The 20,742-nt window shown below is 48.8% G+C and overlaps 1 protein-coding gene across 1 annotated transcript in view; it reads left to right on the plus strand.

Annotated features, from left to right (window-relative positions):
• The first annotated feature begins 18,127 nt into the window (after positions 1 to 18,127).
• The window catches only part of LOC133346023 (myosin light chain kinase, smooth muscle-like), a 28,622-nt gene continuing 26,007 nt past the window's right edge, over positions 18,128 to 20,742 (plus strand). The window contains exon 1 of the mRNA XM_061557281.1: positions 18,128 to 18,309. Within this exon, the coding sequence (XP_061413265.1) occupies positions 18,303 to 18,309 (7 nt within the window). The 5' untranslated portion in view covers positions 18,128 to 18,302. The remainder of the gene's footprint in view (positions 18,310 to 20,742) is intronic.

Raw genomic sequence — 20,742 nt, forward strand, 5'->3', positions numbered from 1 at the left:
AGCATCGGGATCATCCGCAAGGCACACGGCGCAAACCCAAGTTTTGAAGGGGAGAGGGAACGCCTCGCTTTCAATGTGGCACCGGCCGAGTGCGCACGGACAGACATCGGCACGGGGGTGGCCGTATATTTTGTCCGCCGTGATTGCTGAGCGTGACCTTGAAGCGCGGCTCGAGGTGGAACGCGACACGTGCGCTCAGAAAGGTTTCTCGGCGTCACATCTCCCGACCGTGTCCCCAAGAGACACCGCGGCCGGGTTACGTCTCTACCGAAGCGTTATCTCTCTGTCTCTCTTGCGTGGGAGGACATCTCATCTCAAATGGGCTTATCGCTTTATTTTAATCCACTGTTTACTGGTAACGGCTACAACACTTGGCAGGCAGTGATCTTGGTGGCTCGGCAGCTGAGTGTCGGGAGCAAACGAGAGCCGCAGCAGCAGCAGGGAGAGTGAACACGCGGTTCAGCGATGGGGCCAATGATTAATCAGCAGCTGCTGAGAGGAGCTGGTCAGTTAGGGCTGTTGCATCGATCTTCTCACGGGTACCACGTGTGGGAAGAGTTGTTTCATTTTCTCCACAACCCTCAACTGTGGCTCTGTGAGCTTAAGTGAAGTGCGGGAGAGTCCTGAACCCTGTAAGTTAAAATGCAAGCGTCACGTTTACGAAGTTAATGCCACGTGAATTAAGGCACCACCACAGCAGGGGTTTATTGTCCGTTTCACTGCAAGTTTGAACGGGGTTCAGGAGCCAGTTTTTTGGGGTGGTTTTAAATATTGTAGTTGGGTAAAATATAAAAGCGATTTATGATCATGCACAGCCCTTCGTCGATCCATTTCTGGATCAACGTGTCGGAAATTACAAAAGTGATATGACCATGCTTCACCAGGCTGGTTTTAAAAATATATACCATTAGCCATGATCTATCCACTGCTGAATGAAGGTCTCTCCAAGCTGTCCCCATTTTTGAATATATTCACTTCCAAAAATTGCCGAATTATTCCAAATGTACAGAACTAAAAGGTATTCAATTGTGATACAGAGAAAACAACATCTCAAATGTATTAACTCCATCATCTACTCGCAGCTCCCAACATGTTGATCTATAACACGAAAAACCCAATGCAGCGACCTTAAACAGTGGGTCGGAGCAGTGACGCAGTAATGAACACAGAGCCGTGAATTCGGCGAGTTTGATCATCGGCCACAGTTAATATAATCAGTGGTGGCGATATACAAATCGATCATGGCCACCTGCTTTGACTAACTCGAACAGACCAGCATGGTGAAGTCTGATTTTTTTAAAAAGCCCCTTCTTGACCGACACGGCGTGGAATCGAGGCCTCCATCCTGCAGCGGATTGACAAAGGTCTGCAAATCACCGCACAGAAGAATCCGCGCACGCAAATGCCCTGTGTTCTCTGCACATTCCCTCGTCGTTTCGAGTTCTTTCCGCGCTCACGCGCACTGGAAGCTTCAACTAATCGATCGTCAACATCGATTCTCAGGCTCACGATATAAGCACGTCAAATCGTGCGCGCGGTGATCGATATTCTTCGACCCGTGCGTGCGTTTCGCGTGACGGGGACGACGCGACACCTGCAGTCACGCAAGGATCCTGTTGCATGCGGCAATAATTTGTTTTATCGATTCTTGAATTCCATCGGAGACATTTAACACGACAATTCATCGAATTGCCGCGCGGTAAGGGTTGGAGGGTGAATTGTTCTTGTTACACCTCTGCCGGACGGCGACACAGCGACAGGGCTGCCATAAATAGCCTCGCCATTTACAGGTAGGAGGAGGAAGAGGACATGGGGTGACAGAGTTTTTTTTTAAACCAGTGGGGGGTGCGGCGGGGGGCGAATGGAGGGGAGCGTGTGGAAGGCAGTAGGGGGGGGGTGACCGCTGAGCGCTTTCAGGTGTTGATTAGCGGCGCTTCGCCGCCTCCAACTCAATTAGGACTTGGGGGGGTGTCTCTGGGCTGCGCGTCGCGGGTTAAGGAGGCACGGACAGGGGGGCGTGCGTGGATACACGGGCTGCTGCGCGCGTGTCACCTGTCGCGAGAAAGAGCCGTTCGTCCTCTACCGCGCGGGGTTCCACTCGCAGGAAGGGACTGCGGACGCTGTGGGCTTCGCGAGAAGTTTGGTTGCATCCACGTCGGGGTGGGTGTTTTTGTGCTGAATTCGCACAGACAGCGGCTGTCTCCCCACCCCCCCGCCCCCCACCAGCGCCAACCCTACCCCCCACCGCAGCCACACTCCGCTCCCACGACTTCTCTCATTCCCCTCTCTTCACTCCTCTCTTCACGCCTCTTCTGCATCATCATCCACATCCCTCCTTATTGCCGGCTCGCTCCTTGCCCGTGCTCACATGGGTGTCCGCCAGCGCTCCACTCTCACCGTGGACCTCGTGGGCGATGGAGATCGCGGCAAGGCGCGCGTGGGGGAACCCGTGGTGCTCAGCTTCTCCAAACCGGAGCAGCACGGCCACCACCAGCAGCACCACCACCAGCAGCAGCAGCATCAGCAGCAGCAGCACCACCGCCGCATTGCCTATCTCCGCTGGGCCACGGGGTTCCGCTCCGTGTTCTCGTGGACCGCGGCTCACTGCTGCAGCTGCCTGCTGCCGCAGAGCCCCCACGGCCCATCGGACCGCGGAGATGCGCTCCGCCGCCTCGAGGGTTCGATCCCGGTCCCGGGCGACCATAAGGTTCAGAAGATTCCGCAACTTATGGAAGGTCCCGGCGATTCAGAGGAACCCGTCCCGCCAGCGAGGGACGACTTTTCGGACAGGGAGGTGCAGGCCCTCGAGAAGGACGGGGACCTTCTGACGCTGGACGACCTCGAGGATTACGTCCCGGGGGACGGCGAGACCTTCGGGAGAGAGACGATCGGTCAGGAGGAGACGCAACGGAGACGCGACAACGACCACGATGATGATGACGACGACGACGACGACGACGTGGAGATTTCGGTCATACAGACCACGCTGAAGCCTCCCCCTCACCGTCATCATTATCAGCAGCAGCAGCAGCAGCACCACTATTACAACAGCCACCACTACGGCCACTACCGGGACGTGTTTTACCGTCGGGGCGTTGTGACCTCCACCGCCTCCTTCGTGCTGGAGGGAGGGCAGATGAAGTCCGCTCTCGTTCCCCGCGCGTCTTTGCTCGGGGCCCGGGTGTTCACGAGCAGGGCCGACCTGTTCGTGTCCAGTGGCACCGGCGGCGGTGTGGGCCAGGCTCGCTCCGTGGTGGAGGCGAGGGGAGGAGAGACAAACATTGGGAGCCGACCCTGGGTCTGTGTCTCTGTCTAAGGGGTCGGTCACTCTGGGCCGCGTCCCGCCTCTATGGGGAGACTGCGTTTCTGTGTGTGTGTGTGTTGGCTGGCAGCCCTGCGAGTTTGTTTCGGTGCAGTATGTGTGTGCATATACTGTCGAGTGACTGGCTTCATCCTTTACACTCGACGGGAGGAAAATGACGAATGAGGGTTGTGTGTTTGAGATGTCAGGCAAGAACTCCCTGTGAGTGAGAACAATCAAGCTCGTAATTCTCGGGGCCCTGAGTTGCACATTTTTGTTTTTCGGATTTTCGAGTCGTTTTGGCGGAGACGAGACGACGCTGCATTGCTGTGTTTGTTTTGCTCAATGTCAGCTTTCTAGAATTTATATAACATCATCATCAGGGTTTGCTGTGTGTCAACTCAGTCGCGATCGTCGCGTGTCTATCCCATGGGTAGGCAACCAAAATAACAAGAAGCGTTATTTCTTTCGAATTCAATCAACGAAAATCTCAACATTTCAGAGCAGCTATGCAACGCGAATGCAAGTCGGCGGTCTGCTCAATAGACAACGCCACGAAGCAGTCCCTTTAAAGAGCCGCAGGTTGGCCTCGCCCTTCTCAAACACAATTAGAATTTAAATCGTCACTCAGTCGCGATTGTATGTCGAGCTCTTCCACAACATTTCGCACTGGACTTGCTCATGAGCGTCTCATTTCAGCTGGGTGCGGTGGCGCTTGCTTTTAATACTCCTGCGCTTTCGAGGTAGGGGTGGGTGGATCACGCGTAGATTTGTGAACTCCCAACCCCGATGCCTGGGCGAGGTGACCAGCAGATGGCAGTACAGCAAGCGGGTTCGTGAACTCGTCCGCGATGGTCTTCGGAGTGTTATCGTCTCCTTCCTCGTATGCTTGCTGTGAGTGTTCTTGGGGTGCTGCGTTTTTCGCCCTTCACAAACTGGAATTGCCCAGCAAATATTCCAATGCAGGACCCTCCTGAAAATAAGTCTCGAGACTCGGCGATTCATGGATTGAATGCGTTGACGTCCTTATCATGATATCATTTATTGAAGTCGATCTCTGAAATGGTGTTCTATCCAATCGCACGTCGTTTTAAGCGCGAGTGCTGATTGTTCTCATACAATATTCAAGGGACGTTGTCAGAGCATTTGATCGAGGAATACTTGCCGTTAAGGAGCGAGTTATGGACACGTTATCGCCGAAGGCAAACACGCACCTTTGCTATTAATGAAGAGCTATACGTAACCTTTCACATATGCTGAACAAACCGAGACCTGACCTCAAAGAGACCACGTTATTAACCCATCGCTTGAGGATAGCATGCATTTGTTGCACTGCTTACATTTCGTATACGACCTGTGGTAGGCACGAGTTTTAGATGTAACAATTTCGGATTACGAAATAAATGTTAGGATTATTTACATCGATGTTCTATAATCTTTGTCTTATCGTTCACAAAGGTGACAGATACCACGTGACACAATTTGGTTGGCGAAATTCATTCGAGTTGAAGTCACTAATATTTGAGTTATAATCCGAAATAAAATAAAATCGTACCTAGACAATTTTAGAGTTCATCTGAAAATCGGGAGCACATCTCCCCTATAAGCTCCACTTGGGTAAAACTTGATGACGTCCAAAGTGACCGAGCGGCAGATGACGAAGCTTCAAGTCACTCGTACAACGCAGAATCATTAAATCACGAACATGTACAGCCATTGTGTCAGTCCACTGCTGGGTGAAGAGCTCTCCACGTCATTTCGCTCCTGGGGGGGGGGGGGGGATGTTTTCACGCATGTATGTTGGACTTCTTGAGCCATCGCCATCCAAGCGTGTCATCCCCTTTTTGAAATTCACGAGAAGAAAAACAAAGCCACAATCGATCCGTTCATAGACGACGGTACCAGCACGTACTGTAGTGCACTCTATTGCAATGTCAACGCTGTCGGACTTGTGTAGCTTCGCAGAGTTTTTTGGGCAGGTGGCGCGGAATGGGGCCACGTGCTGTGCACGTGTTCGCTGCGCCGCCGCTGGTTGCCTTTCAGCACATCCGATGAACGCGAAAGAAGCTAGTGGAGTGCGAAAGAAGTTCAACATGTTCTTGGTTCTTTCGGTAAAGTCACTTACGTGACTTTTGAGTTATAATCCGAAATAAAATAAAATCGTACCTAGACAATTTTAGAGTTCATCTGAAAATCGGGAGCACAAGATGAATCCCTGCAGTCACGAAAGCTTTAAATCAAAATTTAAGTTTAACATGCTGTACATACATTGATGCACGGGACGGTAACTGTGGTGCTGCAATCTACGTGAAACTTTAAATATCGACGGGTTGTTCCGAGTGTCATACGCCGTGCCGTGTTTGTTTGTGAGTGTGTAACGAACGTGTCGTGATGTGAAGTCGTGAACGCGCCTTGTTCGTTTTGCCCTAAACGTTTGCGGTTTTGTGAATCTGGAAATCTTTGATTTTGCTCGACGGCGCACAACCGATTAAATAAACATTTCATAATTTAACCGCGTGGACTGTATGTGTGGACACATTCATACGAATCTAGAGTTTAACGTTTTAATCCATGCATACATAGGCGGGATACTGTAAATGTGCTGTGCAAATATTTCCAGCATTTCCGAATAATAAGACGCACCCCAAACGGACTTGTTCCGGGTGACAATAAAGTTATAGAGACCTGGTCACTCACACACACACGCCTACCTGATTACAAGACGCTGTACGAACATTTGAATGTATATTTACAAGAGAAAAGGTGCGTCTTATAACCCTGATAGGTGATATGACAATTTAAAACATCACTTTACAGAATATATGTACTGTGCACATAGCGCATCTCAATTATATACTTTACAGTCGACTTACAAATTAACGTAAAACAAATCTCGTCGACCTTACAGCCAACAAAGCGTCAAGGGGACAGACAAAGAGGGAGTGGCTCAAGATGATTGGCAGGAAGAAAGCATGAGCACTCGGCAGGAGGGAGAGGAGGGGGGTGAGGAATGACCGGGCCAAGATGTCGCGGATTAGAGGGCGATGAGAAGGGAGGAAAGGGAGGGACAGACAGGAAGGAGACGAAATGAGCTGCACGGAGCAGCGTGTGTTTTCACAGGGGGCGAGGTTAGGGAATCAGAGTGGGAGTGACCACACACAAGTCACATGATTCACGGGCGGCTTGAGCTGATTTCGATGTTTAGGCACACGAGGGGGTGGGTGGTCGGCACCACGCCCGGCCGCCTTTGTCTCCCAGGTGGCGATGTTTACACATCGCACCAGGTACTCATTTGATGCTGAGTCGACCTAGGGGAGGCCCAGGACCGGTTCAGATAATCATCACCGGTGTTGGCCACCTTTGTCTCCCAGGTGGCGATGTTTACACATCGCAGCAGGTACTCATTTGAGGCTGAGTCGACCTAGGGGAGGCCCAGGACCGGTTCAGATAGTCATCACCGGTGTTGGCCGTGAGTGGGATTCAAACTCGGGTTGCTGGGTTTGTAGCGCAGCGCGCTAACCGCTACGCCACCACTCCCCACACACTCACACTTTCACACGCACATGCACACAGAGGATCACTCCTCTGAACAAAATAGTTCCGTGGTTCAGTTTTAAATTGCGAGTTCGCGTTTTAAGTCAACGTTCTTTTTTATATTTCAAGGACGCTCTGGGTGTTCGTAGGTCGGGTGGTCGTAAGTCGAGGACTGTCTGTACAACCTAACAGCACACAGAACGGGTGTAACGATGCGTAGATTAAGATCGGATACACTAAACGACACGCGGATATATGTGTGCGTGTGACAATTGATTACTTTGGAATCACCACAGGAGCGTTACAATTATCTATGTTTTTTTTAAACAATAGATCCTTGAATATTATCGTCATGAATCGAATCGTTATCGGTCTACGGTACAAGTAAAACCGACATTAATTAGTGATGCTGCATTGGCAGTGGTGCACAAGCGCAAATAACAAAATCAACATATTTGTCAATACAAAGAGGTTCAACATACATACACCGCCTTAAAACATAATTAACGTCACCCATTTCTATACAGTTTTTTTTCTTGATAAGACCGTGCGTATGTAAGTAAATGCGTTTTCAGTAATTGCCCAAACATGAACGGGCATGTTTTAATCCATTGGCCTCTGTGGGCTTTGCACACCGATAATTTTCCAGTCGCATTCGTTTAACCAAAGCAAGCAGTTTTGACCTCGGGGGTCTCATCAGAAGAGTGGGACTTGTTCAGCATGCCGACGGTATTGGCAAGGGCACTCCATCTCAACTGGGTTGTCACTACTACTACAGTGTACGTGCAGAGCGAGGGGCGCAACTGCTCGTCTTAGCCGTCGCCGTGCGAAGGGGGCAGTCGATTCACTCACGAGGGGATTCATTCCTCTCCGCTGAGGTCACCGCTCGCCGAAGGCAGCTGTCCCGCTCGACAACAAAAAAATAATCGCCTCCGTTGTTGTCGCTCCAGATGGAACAAAACACTCCATTAGCTCCACCAGCCTTGCCTGCACGCCTTCCTCGCCCCCCGCCCCCCGCCCTTGAATTTATTGAAGAAAGGCTTTCTCGAGAGGTCGGATTAGGTTTGAAGTTTACTTTCACGTTGCTTTAAGGGAGATGACTCGGTGGGCACACGAGGGGGGGGGGGGGGGGCGCTCGTCGTGTACAGGAGGTACGAAGCTGCGTGGTGAGAGACATCGGGACCGTTGAAGTAAATTGTCATTGAAGGGGGGGAGGGGGGAGATGGAATTTGTAATTATTGAGCGGAGATTTTCGATGACCAAATCTATCGGAAATCGGCCGAACTTCGTTAGATCTCGGACGCTCATCAAAGTTGAGCCTCCATAGTGCTTGGATGGGCGATCGCCATGCGCAAAGGACAGATCTAAGAGGTCGTTGTACGGAGTAGATGCCAGTGCTTACGCATATGATGCCTATTACACCTATTATTGTACACCATTTATGAATAGGTGTAATACGTGGAATGGGAGGATGGGTGGATATGATACGTGCTGCTCTGTTACATTTTTAGATCTTTGTGTGATTATCAACAATAGAGGGTTGCTTTTACCACATGTTTGTAATTCTATACAGTTTCCTGGCTGGCTGGGCTCCTCTCAACTCCAACAACAACTGTTGTTAGTGGCTGCGGGCCGTTACCATCGAAACTAGTTAGGTAACTGGCTATAAACAAACATTGGGTTGAAACGGCGGAGAAAATTCGGAAGACAACAGATAGCAGACACCGAAGATGTGGGAGTCATTTAGACAGAATGCCGACACGATTCATTTACAATTGCCCTACCATTTCAATGTGCGCTCCTATAAATGTAATTCGTCAGACTATTAATTACATCCTAGATAATAAAAACACACCCGTACAATGCTTATTATCTTGCCATTTTATTGCATTAAAAAGCAGATTACTTTTCGTATCCCGACTACAGGATTGTGAGAAGACGGGTTCTCTACTCGTGAGAGTAAAAAAATAAATGCTTTAAAGTGCTCCCATGCATGTTCATGTCGTCACTGGAGCGCTCTCTATGTCGGCGCGACGAGAAGCCAGGGCAGCAACAGCCCCCCCCTCCACCCATCGGAACCACCTGCCGTGTCTGCATTGCGGATCTCAGATCAGTCTGTTCATCCCCCTCCGGACGCACCGATGATTTCACCACTGTCTGCGCAAGACAATGTCGTCCTCGTACCCGAGGATGTCACAATATCATCCTCGTACCCACGATGACGACGGCGGCGCGATTGAGTGATTGGGTGGATCATGGGGAGGGAGGCTGCGTGCTGGCCGGGAGATGGCAGTGCACAAAATTATCCGTCCGTAGAGCGGACCTGAGAATACGTTCACCTCGTTAATTACTCTCCAGTTATTCTGGTTCCCATTCTACACTACACTTTTATATTACCCAGGTAAGGCCCACTGAGCTATACAGCTCTTCTTCAGAAGCGACCTGGTCACAAATGATAGCGCAAAAATGTGTCTTAGCATGTGGATATTTATAGCAGCCAAATATTCTAAACGCGTGTTTCTAAATATGGAGGGGAAAACCGGAGGACCCGGAGAAAACTACATTCACACGTACACAGGAAACACGTCCTCAAAGTGCAACTGGCTAAATATCCTAAAGCAGGACCCTCCTGAAGAATATTTTTGAGATTGAGTGATGCGTTTGCGGGATAAATGTCATGCAGCTCATGTTTCTATTTGGCGTGAGACCCCGGGGACTTTCAAGGGCAAGGCGAACTCTGCCGCTCTCTGTCGGCAATAAATGGCTCTGCAATGAACCCGAAATTATAACATTGGTGATTTGGAAGTGGTTGCCATGTAAAAAATAAGCGAGGAAGCAAGCTAGCCATTTAATTCGTCGACAACCTTGCAGATAGAAGAGGCTTTTTTCATGGCTCATGAGATAACATTGTCTATTCGCATTCATGCTAGAGGTCCTTTTTGTGAATACCGTCGTAGGAAGATGACCACATTTGGTGAATAGTTGAAGGTTTATTGAGAGATGGGGTGGTGTTCTGGTTAGGCGCTATAATGCCCATCTTGTCAGAAATTCTACGTTGGTTTTAACGGGTTCTCCATTAAATGTACACATTTGTGTCTCCAACAGGCGCGGTCCGTCCACTCGGGGCTATTGGTCGCAGCCCGACCAAGCAGCTGGAGATGAGAAATACTTTTTCTAGTAAAACAATACTTTTATATACAATGTTTTCATTGTGTTAAATAAAATTACAATATAATGGACCTTTCAACGTGAATTGTCTAACGAAGATAACATAGAAACCGCTGCAACGCCACCGTCTGATTTGTGCCTCGGAGAGGTCTCGGGGCGGCTTCGTTCATTGTGATCAGCTTCGCCTTTTCGCCACGCCGTTTGAGACCCATTCAGGGCGGTGAAAAAGGCGCCCGTGGCCGTAACAAGACGATGTCACGACGCTATAGGATGCCTTGTGCAAATATAGCAGTTCACAGCTTTTGGCAGTGTCAAATACGTTGTGTAGTGTGGGCTTGAGGGTCATGGAGACAGCATTTGAGTGCGTTGTTGTTTTGTTTCGTATTGTTTGTAAATGCCTACCGTTGATATATAACACAGTTATATCACTTTCACGGGAAGGCCAATAAGATGACGAGGTGTTTCTTCATTAGAACATCATATTTTCAGAGGTCACTCACATGCAACAGCCCCACTTCGTGGAAATTTTACGAGTCGCCACTGGTCTCCAAACCAATGTTTGGAAAATATTTTGTAATATCGTTGTGAATAACTTTGGCAAAAAGCGTGTCCCCTCGTCTGGTACTCTCCTCTTGGACTCATCGTGACCGCAGAGACACTCATCCTCGTCTGGTACTCTCCTCTTGGTCTCATCGTAACCGTAGAGACCTTCATCCATGCAGCAGTGGATTGACCATGGCTGACGACGATTTTGTGATTGACGCGGCCGACCGGGACTGCATTTGCGGAGTGCGTCGTGTGGTGTGGCTGGTTAGGGATGGGCACGTGGTTGATGGGACGTACTGTCCTGCCTCGTATACCGTTATTGCTTTGACCTTGTTGTTAGGAGTGCGATGGCTGTTGTGCCCGCAGTTGTGTGCACGTGGGTTCATCGTTGTCGTTCCATTTGCGATGTCTATTTGATTGCTCTTTTGTGTCTCTTATTCCCTCCCTCTCTAGCTTTCCATTGTCTTCCTCCATGATGTAATTTTCTCATGGGTTTGCCTTTGTAAGGCGCTTCGTGATGCCACGTAATTCACCACAAAACATACCGTGCTGAGAATAATGTGCCGTGCTTGCGGGGCTAAACTCTCACTGGATACGTTTCGAGTCGCTCTGAGACGAGAGTAGGCACAGTCATAGCGAGCGAGAGGTATGGTGTGTAGGGCGTTGTAAATATATATTCTGGGTCGCCGATCAGGATGGATCCGAGTAAAATTAAACCCCGTGTCATCGTTTGCTTGTGAAGACCTCGCCATATCTCAAATCATGTTTCAGTGCTTGGACCAAAAAGTCATTTAGCAAATTCTGTCGACGTGTTACATCCGTTTAGAAGCAAAATGCTCCACAATAGGCCGCCCTTGTATTTCGCTGTAGAATGACACCAAATGAACACCGCTTGCAGTGACCATCAGGTGGCACCAACGTTAAGCTTCACTCAAAAGAACAACTCTCTGAAATTTTGACTTAAAACCTTCGTGACTGCAGGAATTCATATTCTTGGTTCTTTTAAAAATAAATTCCAATTCATTTTATTTTTTATTTTTTATTTAATTTTTCTATCTACGTGACTTTACCGAAAGAACCACGAATATAATCACAGCTCTCTTCTCTCGCGGGAGGGGCGTTTCCGATTACGAATGTACGGGAGTCGCTCTGGATATACGAACACGACTTTGTGTGTTCCCCTCGTGACAATTTGCTCTCACCGCGACTAGCGTCACATCTAGCGACTATCATTGTCGACAAAGGTTTACCGACTCAACAATAATAAGCGGCCGATGAGCCTCCTTCACAAATATGACCCTCCACATTAAACAAACGATGTTTATTTACACATCCTATCAGCCACACGGTCGCCTCGGAGTGCAACATTTCATGGATTTGGTTGCTTATATTTTCCACAACGACGATCATGATTGTTTTGTTGTTGTGTAGATTTACAAATTATTTCATATATCTATTAAGGATGCGTTTTCGGTTAATTCGAGTGTAATACAGTACTTGATAAATTGTCTCGTGACATTTCTGACGAATTTTAAAAGATCTGCCTACTTTTAGAGATTCAACTGGCGACTTTCCACGTCGTATAGTTGACGACACAGCCTGAGAAACATAAAACAGAAATTGCACTCAAACAAAAAGTTGATTACACTACTGTATTATTGTTTGCTGCATTCGAAAGCCATGCATACAATGTGGGAAAAGCAACAGTCATTATGTGAGTCGTTATGCAGTGCCGTCCTTGTGCGTGTGTCATGGTGTGTGCCTGCAGAAGGCAACCACTAGATAATAATAATAACAACTGATTTACAAACTTTGTAAATCCACTGTTGGGTGAAGGCCACCTTCCGTCACGGCGGCTATGGGGTTGTTTGAGCACACTTCACGATATTCGCCGTGAGTTGGTGAAGGGCGGTGCGTAGTGCAGGGCAGGTTCAGACATCACTCGCCGCTGGTTTTCACCGTGGCCTGGATTCTAACTCGGGTGGCCGAGTTCAAGTGACTGAAAACATATAATAGACACCAGAGAAGAGAAGTATTCGTGGAGGAAAATACGACTGCATCTCGAGACGCTTAACGGAGAGGGTCCCCTGTTGAGATGTTTGGAGTTATCTCAAGAACATCATGATCTCTCTAAGGTGTAGGGGGGAGGGGGTGTGTGGAGGGGTCGCACGCGCCTCGCCCTGGTAAGGTCCAGTGCACTGCGCCGTAGCGACAACACGGAGCAAACACTGCCCATACTGGGCTTGGGAGAGCGACCCGCACCCTGGTGCCAAACTCTGCTAATAGCAACAGCAGCAGCAGCCGGCACAGTCGGTCACTTCCTGTGCCTGTTGCTGCTGCTGCTGCTGAGACGAAACCGCAGGACCAATCCGCTGGGATTAAATACGACGGTGTTATCATTATCATCATCATCATCGACTGCAGTAGCAGCAGCTAGATCGTCGTCATCATAATTAATCATTTTCATCATTGTCACTGTCGCAAATTCAGCTTCAATTCATAAATAAGTCCAAGTCTAGGCTGAGTTCTAATTTCGATCAAATCTTCGGATTTCTGCCCAGTAAATTGTAAAACAATAGCTCGCTACTTTATTCCAACATTTTACGAGGCAGAGGAAAACCTTATTTTTTTTAATTCTTGAATGTATTGCTAATTAAGGGAAAAATGTAATGTTTCCCATGACTCCATGTTGATCTGTCGTTGGTGACTCGGATTATACCGTGAACCTGTGACACTTGAGAGCCCGGTTTAATCACGGGCGCCTGAATCCCTGATTGTAACCCATAGTCTAAGCGGTGCCACCGGTCAGCCTGACCCGTGAGGCGCACGTTGGTCGGGAAACCGGAAGACCCGGAGAAAACCCATAACGCATGCGAGGGCAAGGGCATAACAATAATAGGTCTGCACAGACAGGTTCACGAACCCACTGTCTTCACTGTCACCTTCTAGCTACTTCAGCTCAGCACGTGTGTTTGGTAGCCTTGCAGCACACGCTTCTCTGAGTGACCCAGCAACCACTGACTTCAAAGCGTTGGATTGCAGTCACACGAGTTTTTTGTATCACTGTTGCCGACCACACGTCCAAAGGCTCTGGCCAAATGGCCAGTAACAAACAGCACTATTGAACGTGTTATACAGAAGAGTTGATGACGTTGTTTAATTGAGCCAGGTTATATGAACGTGGGAAAATAAACGATGGAAGTGAATTTCAAAGTCGAGAAATGCGAGTTGTCACCTGCAAATTATGGTGGTTGAACACGGACTGGATAGGGACAACACAGGCAGTCGGGTAGACCAAGTCATCAACATGGATGGAGGAATCCATTAATTAAGTTTACGGGAACAATAACCATGGTTGTAGCGATAGAAGTTTGCTAAGGCGATGATTGACCGTGAGTGAGCGATTGATTGGATTAATCGGTGAGCGCTAGCTCATTAATACACGTGACTGCCATGGAGTCTACAAAGGAGCAGCAGTGATGTAGGAACTGGGTATCCCATCTCAGCCAGGTATGACAACACAATTAAAACGTCGGCCGAGTTTGTGCCATGAAATATGATTAAATACCCTTTTCACCACAAAACCGTAACCTCCGATTAGCGCAGATGGCGTTGCACGGTGCAAAAGAAGTTCTACACACACGCGTACAAAAGCGACGAACATTTAACTTGGCGCGCTTCAAGAATCGCTTTCGTGCAAGAATGCGCAGTTGGCTTGCTGAAGTAAATTCACGATCTCGGGATGAATTTTGATTTAAAGCTTTCGTGACTGCAGGGATTCATATTCATATTCTTGGTTCTTTCGGTAAAGTCACGTAGAAGGGAAATAATAATTTATATTATTTCGGTAAAGTCACGTAGAAGGGAAATAATAATTTATATTATTTCATTTCCCTTCTACGTGACTTTACCGAAAGAACCAAGAAGATGGATCTCTGGATGGTTCCGTGTCCCGCTTTCGCCACCGCCACGTGCGCTCTAGAAGGCGCGACGCTGGCTCCTTGCGATAAGCCATGAGGAATCGTGTCAACGCAATTTTTTTATATAGCACCAAGGCGTGCCCCTCGAATGAAATTATACACCTCACGTGTGCCATCGTGGACATTGCGAACTTCACCAGTGTGGCCTCGGAGTCATGAAGGCGTGTTCCTGGTAATGACCGTTGTTATTGTGGTTCATTATTATTAGAGGCAATGGAGCAATGCAGAACGCACGCGGATATTTCGTGGGTTTTGATGGATGTCATCCTATTGCTATTACTGGTTTGTTCAGTGGAGATGTTTGGCAACGGTGTTCACTTTGCAATTGCGTCTAGCGTTGAATAGAGGGCGGACTATTATTTACGTTGCGTGCTCTCATCACGTACGTATGAATACACTTCGTTCGCTCAGTGCGTAGCCAACCGCCCCAATCTTATTGGACAACAGCGTTTGATTAAGACCCAGAAGGTCTAAACCGATTCAAAGTTGATTGCTTCAGCAAGCGCTGCTGGATGCGACTGGTCTGGAGAGGCAATAGGACGATGCCTATAAACGATTGGCAATGCAGCCCTTTAGTAGTACAAAAAACCCCCAATACATTCGCAATAACGCTGCCTTAAAAAGACAAATATTTAATAGGTAACGTTTCTGGCAAAGGCCGTTCTTCACAGCACATAGAGAGGCTAAGAAGATCGCGTTAATATATGAATACTCGTCTCTCTGGTCTCTATTTATGTGCTTTGAAAAAGGACCATTGTCCGAAACGTTTTTTTTGTTACATGCGTTTGTGCACCACTGCCAACGAAGCATCGCCAAATGATTTCTCCAGCAGTGCGTTCGCATCCCATCCACTGCTGTGCCCATGCAGTGCGTAGCAAGTCTAACATTAGCCGTGGCAGACAGAATTCTCACTGGAATGATCTGTGCGATCAGATGACAGCCCTCGACCACAGGAATATACATCTACACAAAGACACCCTCCCATATAGTCGACATAGACTAGATTTGAAGTTTTCGTGACTGCAGAGATCCATACTCTTTGGTTCTTTCGGTAAAGTCAACAATTGCAATTGTTTCTTGCTGTGGTTGTCCTACCTGATGACGGACGCTTGTGTTGCGCCCGAAACGTCGTGATTTAATTTATTTTATTCTATACCTACGTGACTTTACCGAAAGAACCAAAGAGTATCGACATAGACTGTTGGGGGTTGTTAGCAAGCACCTATTAAGGCCGGGCTGTCTTTATCGTTCCAGTGCCAATGTGTACACGCCGCACCAAGTATTGATTTTAGGCTGAGTCGACCTTGAGGGGCGCCATGAGGATGGTGGGGGGTGTAAACAGTTTTGTAAACAGTTGCTCCGCTTCTCGCGATCCAACGCGGTCTGCCTGCCTTGCCCTGGTCACCGATCTTCACCGTTGCCACGCGAAGTCGACACACGCTGTACGCGCCGCGTGATTGCTAATTGCTCTGCACGTGGCATAGATAGCGCTGTTTCAAATTCCGGTGTAAATATTGTGTTAAATGTTTGGGGAGGGGGGGGGGCGGTGTTATTGCGCACTGCTATGAACCTGTGGGCTCTGATTAAAATTAGGGGCCGTCCATAAATGACGTCGCGATTTTGGACGATTTTTTACTCCCCCCCCCTCATCACACGGCGTCACAAAAAGTCAGACCCCCCCCCCTCAAATATGACGTCACAAAGCTCTGCCCCGCCGCCCCCAAAACCATATTTCCATTTTGAAAATAAAACAAGCTTCAAATCGCTTTCAACTAGTGTCATTGTAGTGCGTGTTTAATGTGGCGCTGCACTCTGATGTTGTAGGAGTGTTGTTATAACAATTAGTCTTGTTATAACAATTCTATATTTATCTAAAGTTGCGCATTTTTATGTGACGTCACATTTCTCAACCCCCCCCCCCTTTGTCACACATCGTCACAAATGTCTGACCCCCCCCCCCTTCTCTAGGTGCGTGACGTCATTAATGGGTGAACTGTGCGTGCGGTGTGCAACCCCCCACGTGCCTCCTTTACCGAACCCACACTGGCCAGCGTGCGTGATGAAGCGTGGCCAACAATCCCCCCCCCCCCATGTCCAACACGGCAAGGAAGGCATTCATACAGCCGTGGATTCATACATATTCTTAGGTTTTTTCGAAAAAGTCACGTAGGTAAAAAATCAAAATTAATAAAAGTAAAATAAAAAAAAATAAAAAAAATCACGACGTTTCGGAGGCAACACAAGCTTCCGTCTTCAGGTGATTTTTTACCTACGTGACTTTACCGAAAAAACCTAAGAATATGAATACTTGCAGTCACGAAAGCTTAAACTCTAGAATGGATTCATGCAGTGCTGTAGATTAGTTATGTGTGCGCATGTAGGGCTCACGGCCAACACCAGTGACGGTCCTAGGCCTCCCCTAGGTCGACTCAGCCTCAAATGAGTACCCGGCGCGGCGTGTAAACATTGCCGCTGGGAAAGGAAAGGCGTGATGCTGGCCACCCACCCCCCCCTCGTGTACCGTGCCGGCTTTCATAGGTGCTACTCAATAACAGCACTTGCCACATGAAGTATGTTCAGTTTTATGCGGGGGGGGGGGGGGGGGGGCTTTGCCTTTGTCCATTCATTCAAATTAAGATGGAAACATTGCATGTGTTCGTGCGTATTCTCACACCACTTGCCCTAACAGCCTGTGGAGGCTACACGGGATATTTTATCTTTGTGATTTGCGTGTGTCCCATGTGACGTCGACGGCCCTGATTGCAATTAGTCTAGAAAGCCCGTGTGACGTGGTGGACTCTGAAAACATTGACATCTTGTTGTGTGTGCGCTTGCGACGTGTTGGGTCACAATCAGGCGCGTGCAGTCCGTCGCGACTTGATTTGTATTTAAACGGAGTGAAGGTTCAGGTTAGTTTTGTTTAAGTTGGCGGGGGGGGGGGGGAATTCAGGTGAGCAGGATGAGTATAATTTGTAATGGTGTCCTTGGGCATTAGTCTGCCAGTAGGGGGCGATTGTCGTCGCTGTGTGTATAATCCCAATTGAGTAATTTGCGGTGTCAATTTGGACCCTGACACTGGCGCACCATGCATGGCCTACTCTTGCAAATGACGTCAGGGAACCTTTTCAACGTCCACTGGAAAACAGACGGCGCGTTGCATTACCATGGGTTTTTTTTTTACACCCGCAGTAATAACCAGGGCGGCCGCTGGAATCGAACCGTGAATATCGACAACAAGAGACGAAGCGCGCTACCGCTGGGCCGTGCCACCGGAAAACTTGAGACGGCGCGAGGGAAACCCGGCCTTGCCACCACCGCATTGCCAACGTAATCCCTCGACCACAGCTCTTCCACAGACACCCCCGCCCCTGCATTCGGCAAGGGGCTCAGATGACCCAACGCGAACTGTATCCTTGTAGGCGTGCTGCTCTATTTATTTAGCGACAGAGACACGCCCTCGAGAGGTGCCCTTTAAGCCTCCCCCTGCCCGTGCCTCTCTCTCCCCGTGCCCCTCTCTCTCCCCGTGCCCCTCTCTCCCCCCCCTGTGCCTCTCTCTCTCTCCCCGTGCCCCTCTCTCTCCCCGTGCCTCTCTCTCCCCGTGCCCCTCTCTCCCCCCCGTGCCTCTCTCTCTCTCGCCGTGCCACTCTGCTGCAGCAGCAGAGCGCCCGGGCATCACGGCCAACGGCAGTGAGCACGGCTGGACCCTGGGGAACAGCGAGCCCCGAGTGAACATTTCCATCCCTTTCACGATTGTTCTCTGAGCGCCGGGGACAATGGCTGGTGAGTGCTTTTCAACCATCCCATCCCTCCGCTATTACCCATCCATTTCATCCACCCCATCCAGCCCAGTTATTTGAATTATCAAATGACGTGAATTTGAGTCGTAATGAGTTGCAACTTGAGACTTTAATTAATTTAACTTTGCACAAATAATAATATACTGCCTTCGTCATTAACCGTATCACTTTAGAGTTGAAGCCAACTTATTATAATTATTACATGTCGGATGAAATATTCTACTTTGCTATGTTGGTCACTGGGATTGTTTCACCAAACTTCACCACGCTGGTCAGTGCGGGTTGATGAAGAGGGTGGGGTGTCTGGTACCAGTTCAGATATCACGAGGCACCGATGTTCACCGTGGCTAGGAATCAAACTCAGGTGACCGGGTTTACCGGCTTATACTTTAAACCGAGTTATGAGGACTGCTTTCTCAAAACTTTACAAATGTTTAACTCGTCTCGACGAGGACAGTTTATTTTTGGACCCGATTGGTTACGCTAACCAGATTTAGGCGATGACACGTGTATCATTTTATGGACACGACATTCAACAGGCAAGACAGCCACTGGGTCTCCATGAAGAATCACTTAGATCATTAGAATCGCGTTTCGTTGGTTTACGTTGAGTAACTTTGACCGGTTTTCAATGCAGAATTATTGCTCCGCATCAGCCACTGATGGCGTCGTGTTCTGTGATCGTCGCGTTGCTGTTACGGATGTCGTCCTGCTTCAAACTGCCCGTGACTGGATGCAATCTGTCAGACAGATTAGAGCTCATTCACTGCACCCCCAAACAGAGCGTACAACACATAACGGCGTAATGCCCGATCCACAAATACGAAGGAGACACCACAGCCGTACACTCCGCTGCTTTTGACGAGGTTGTCTGGCTTGGTCACCTGAATGTGAAATGAAGTGGTTGCTCTGCATCTACATCAGCCATACGAAAGAACAAAACTGCACCCTAACATTTATTTCGTAGGCAAAATATAAACGATGCGTGCAATATAACATGCCCCCCGTGAGTAGGACGAGTTTTCTGTTTGTTTTATACTGCGTATACATTTATGTCGGTCTCATCGATATTGCAAATTAACGTGAATTCGTACAAACCAAACTAATCTTGTTCAACGATAATTTGGAATAGAGATTCCAAATTCTGCCGCATCTTAAAACGCTTTAAATGATGTGCAACATGAGCAAAGGTGGCAACACGGGTTGGAGGGGTGCGGGCTGGCGGGGGGTGCAGGCACACACAAGGGAAGGTGCAACTCCCCCCCCCCCCCCCGTGGCACGGCCCTGGACCAACGAGGCCAAGCAAATGTGAACGACGTAACCGGAGGGCCCAGCGAGTTTCATGAGGCACCAAGCTGATCGTTACAGGCCGCACGCTGTTCATCGCGACGACAGACACATTGGCAATGTTCTTCTTGGTTCTTTCGGTAAAGTCACGTAGAATGGAAATAACAAAATAAAAAAAATAAAACATAATTAAATAATTCTCACGACGTTTCGGCCACAACGCAAGCAGCCGTCCTCAGGTGGAGAACAGGTCTGTCGAGAAGACAGAGTCTGACTGTCTTCAGACTCTGAATGGTTCAGACTCTATCTTCAGACTCTGTCTTATCGACAAACCTGTTCTCCACCTGAGGACGGCTGCTCCATTCTACGTGACTTTACCGAAAGAACCAAGAAGATGAATCCCTGCAGACACGAAAGCTTTAAATGGAAACATTGGCAAAGCTTTCATGCGCAATGGCTTTTGTCAGTCGCAATGGCTTTTTGTCAATTACTCCCTTCGCTCCCACTCACCTATATACACTGTTTCCGTGCACGAGTTAATACACCGATCTAGCTGTCATTCAGCGCGTTGCATTTGCATGAGTGCAGTTGAAATTCGCACGCATCTCCGTGCTATTATTACGACCCGATTGCACTCGATGCGAATCTGACGCAGGGCAGCTGCACGACTGCGCATTCCCGCTCGATATAAACATTTGCTGGCGACCGCTTTCCCAAAAATAGAAACGGCGATTTCGCGTTGGGGGTTTTTGACGGCTCGCACAGCCCTGACTCGCTCCGCAGCCTTCGCGATGTGTCGTTGTAGCTGTCGCGTGCTCAGGCGGTGCAACTGCACCGGGTCCCATGGGCTGGAGGCGTCCCGGGCGCCAGGATACGAAGGGGCAGGGGAGGGGGTGGAGGAGGCAGAGAAATTGGACAGGGGGTCCCATGCAATTCCTGGCACACGCAGCTCATGCCAAACAAAGCTACCCCACTTATGCAGCCACGTCTGAAAGTGTACACAAATACGTTTGTACTTAAATAAGCCGATGGTATTGACAAAGCTAAACAAGTGGGAAAAATACAGAAAACGAAAAAGCAATTGCCAACATGACCCACACATTCTGCGTGCCCAGCAAACCAACTGACG

Source organism: Lethenteron reissneri, chromosome 23 (genome assembly GCF_015708825.2).
Source record: "Lethenteron reissneri isolate LAM-NWPU_2019-01 chromosome 23, ASM1570882v1, whole genome shotgun sequence".
In the NCBI taxonomy this organism is placed as follows: domain Eukaryota; kingdom Metazoa; phylum Chordata; class Hyperoartia; order Petromyzontiformes; family Petromyzontidae; genus Lethenteron; species Lethenteron reissneri.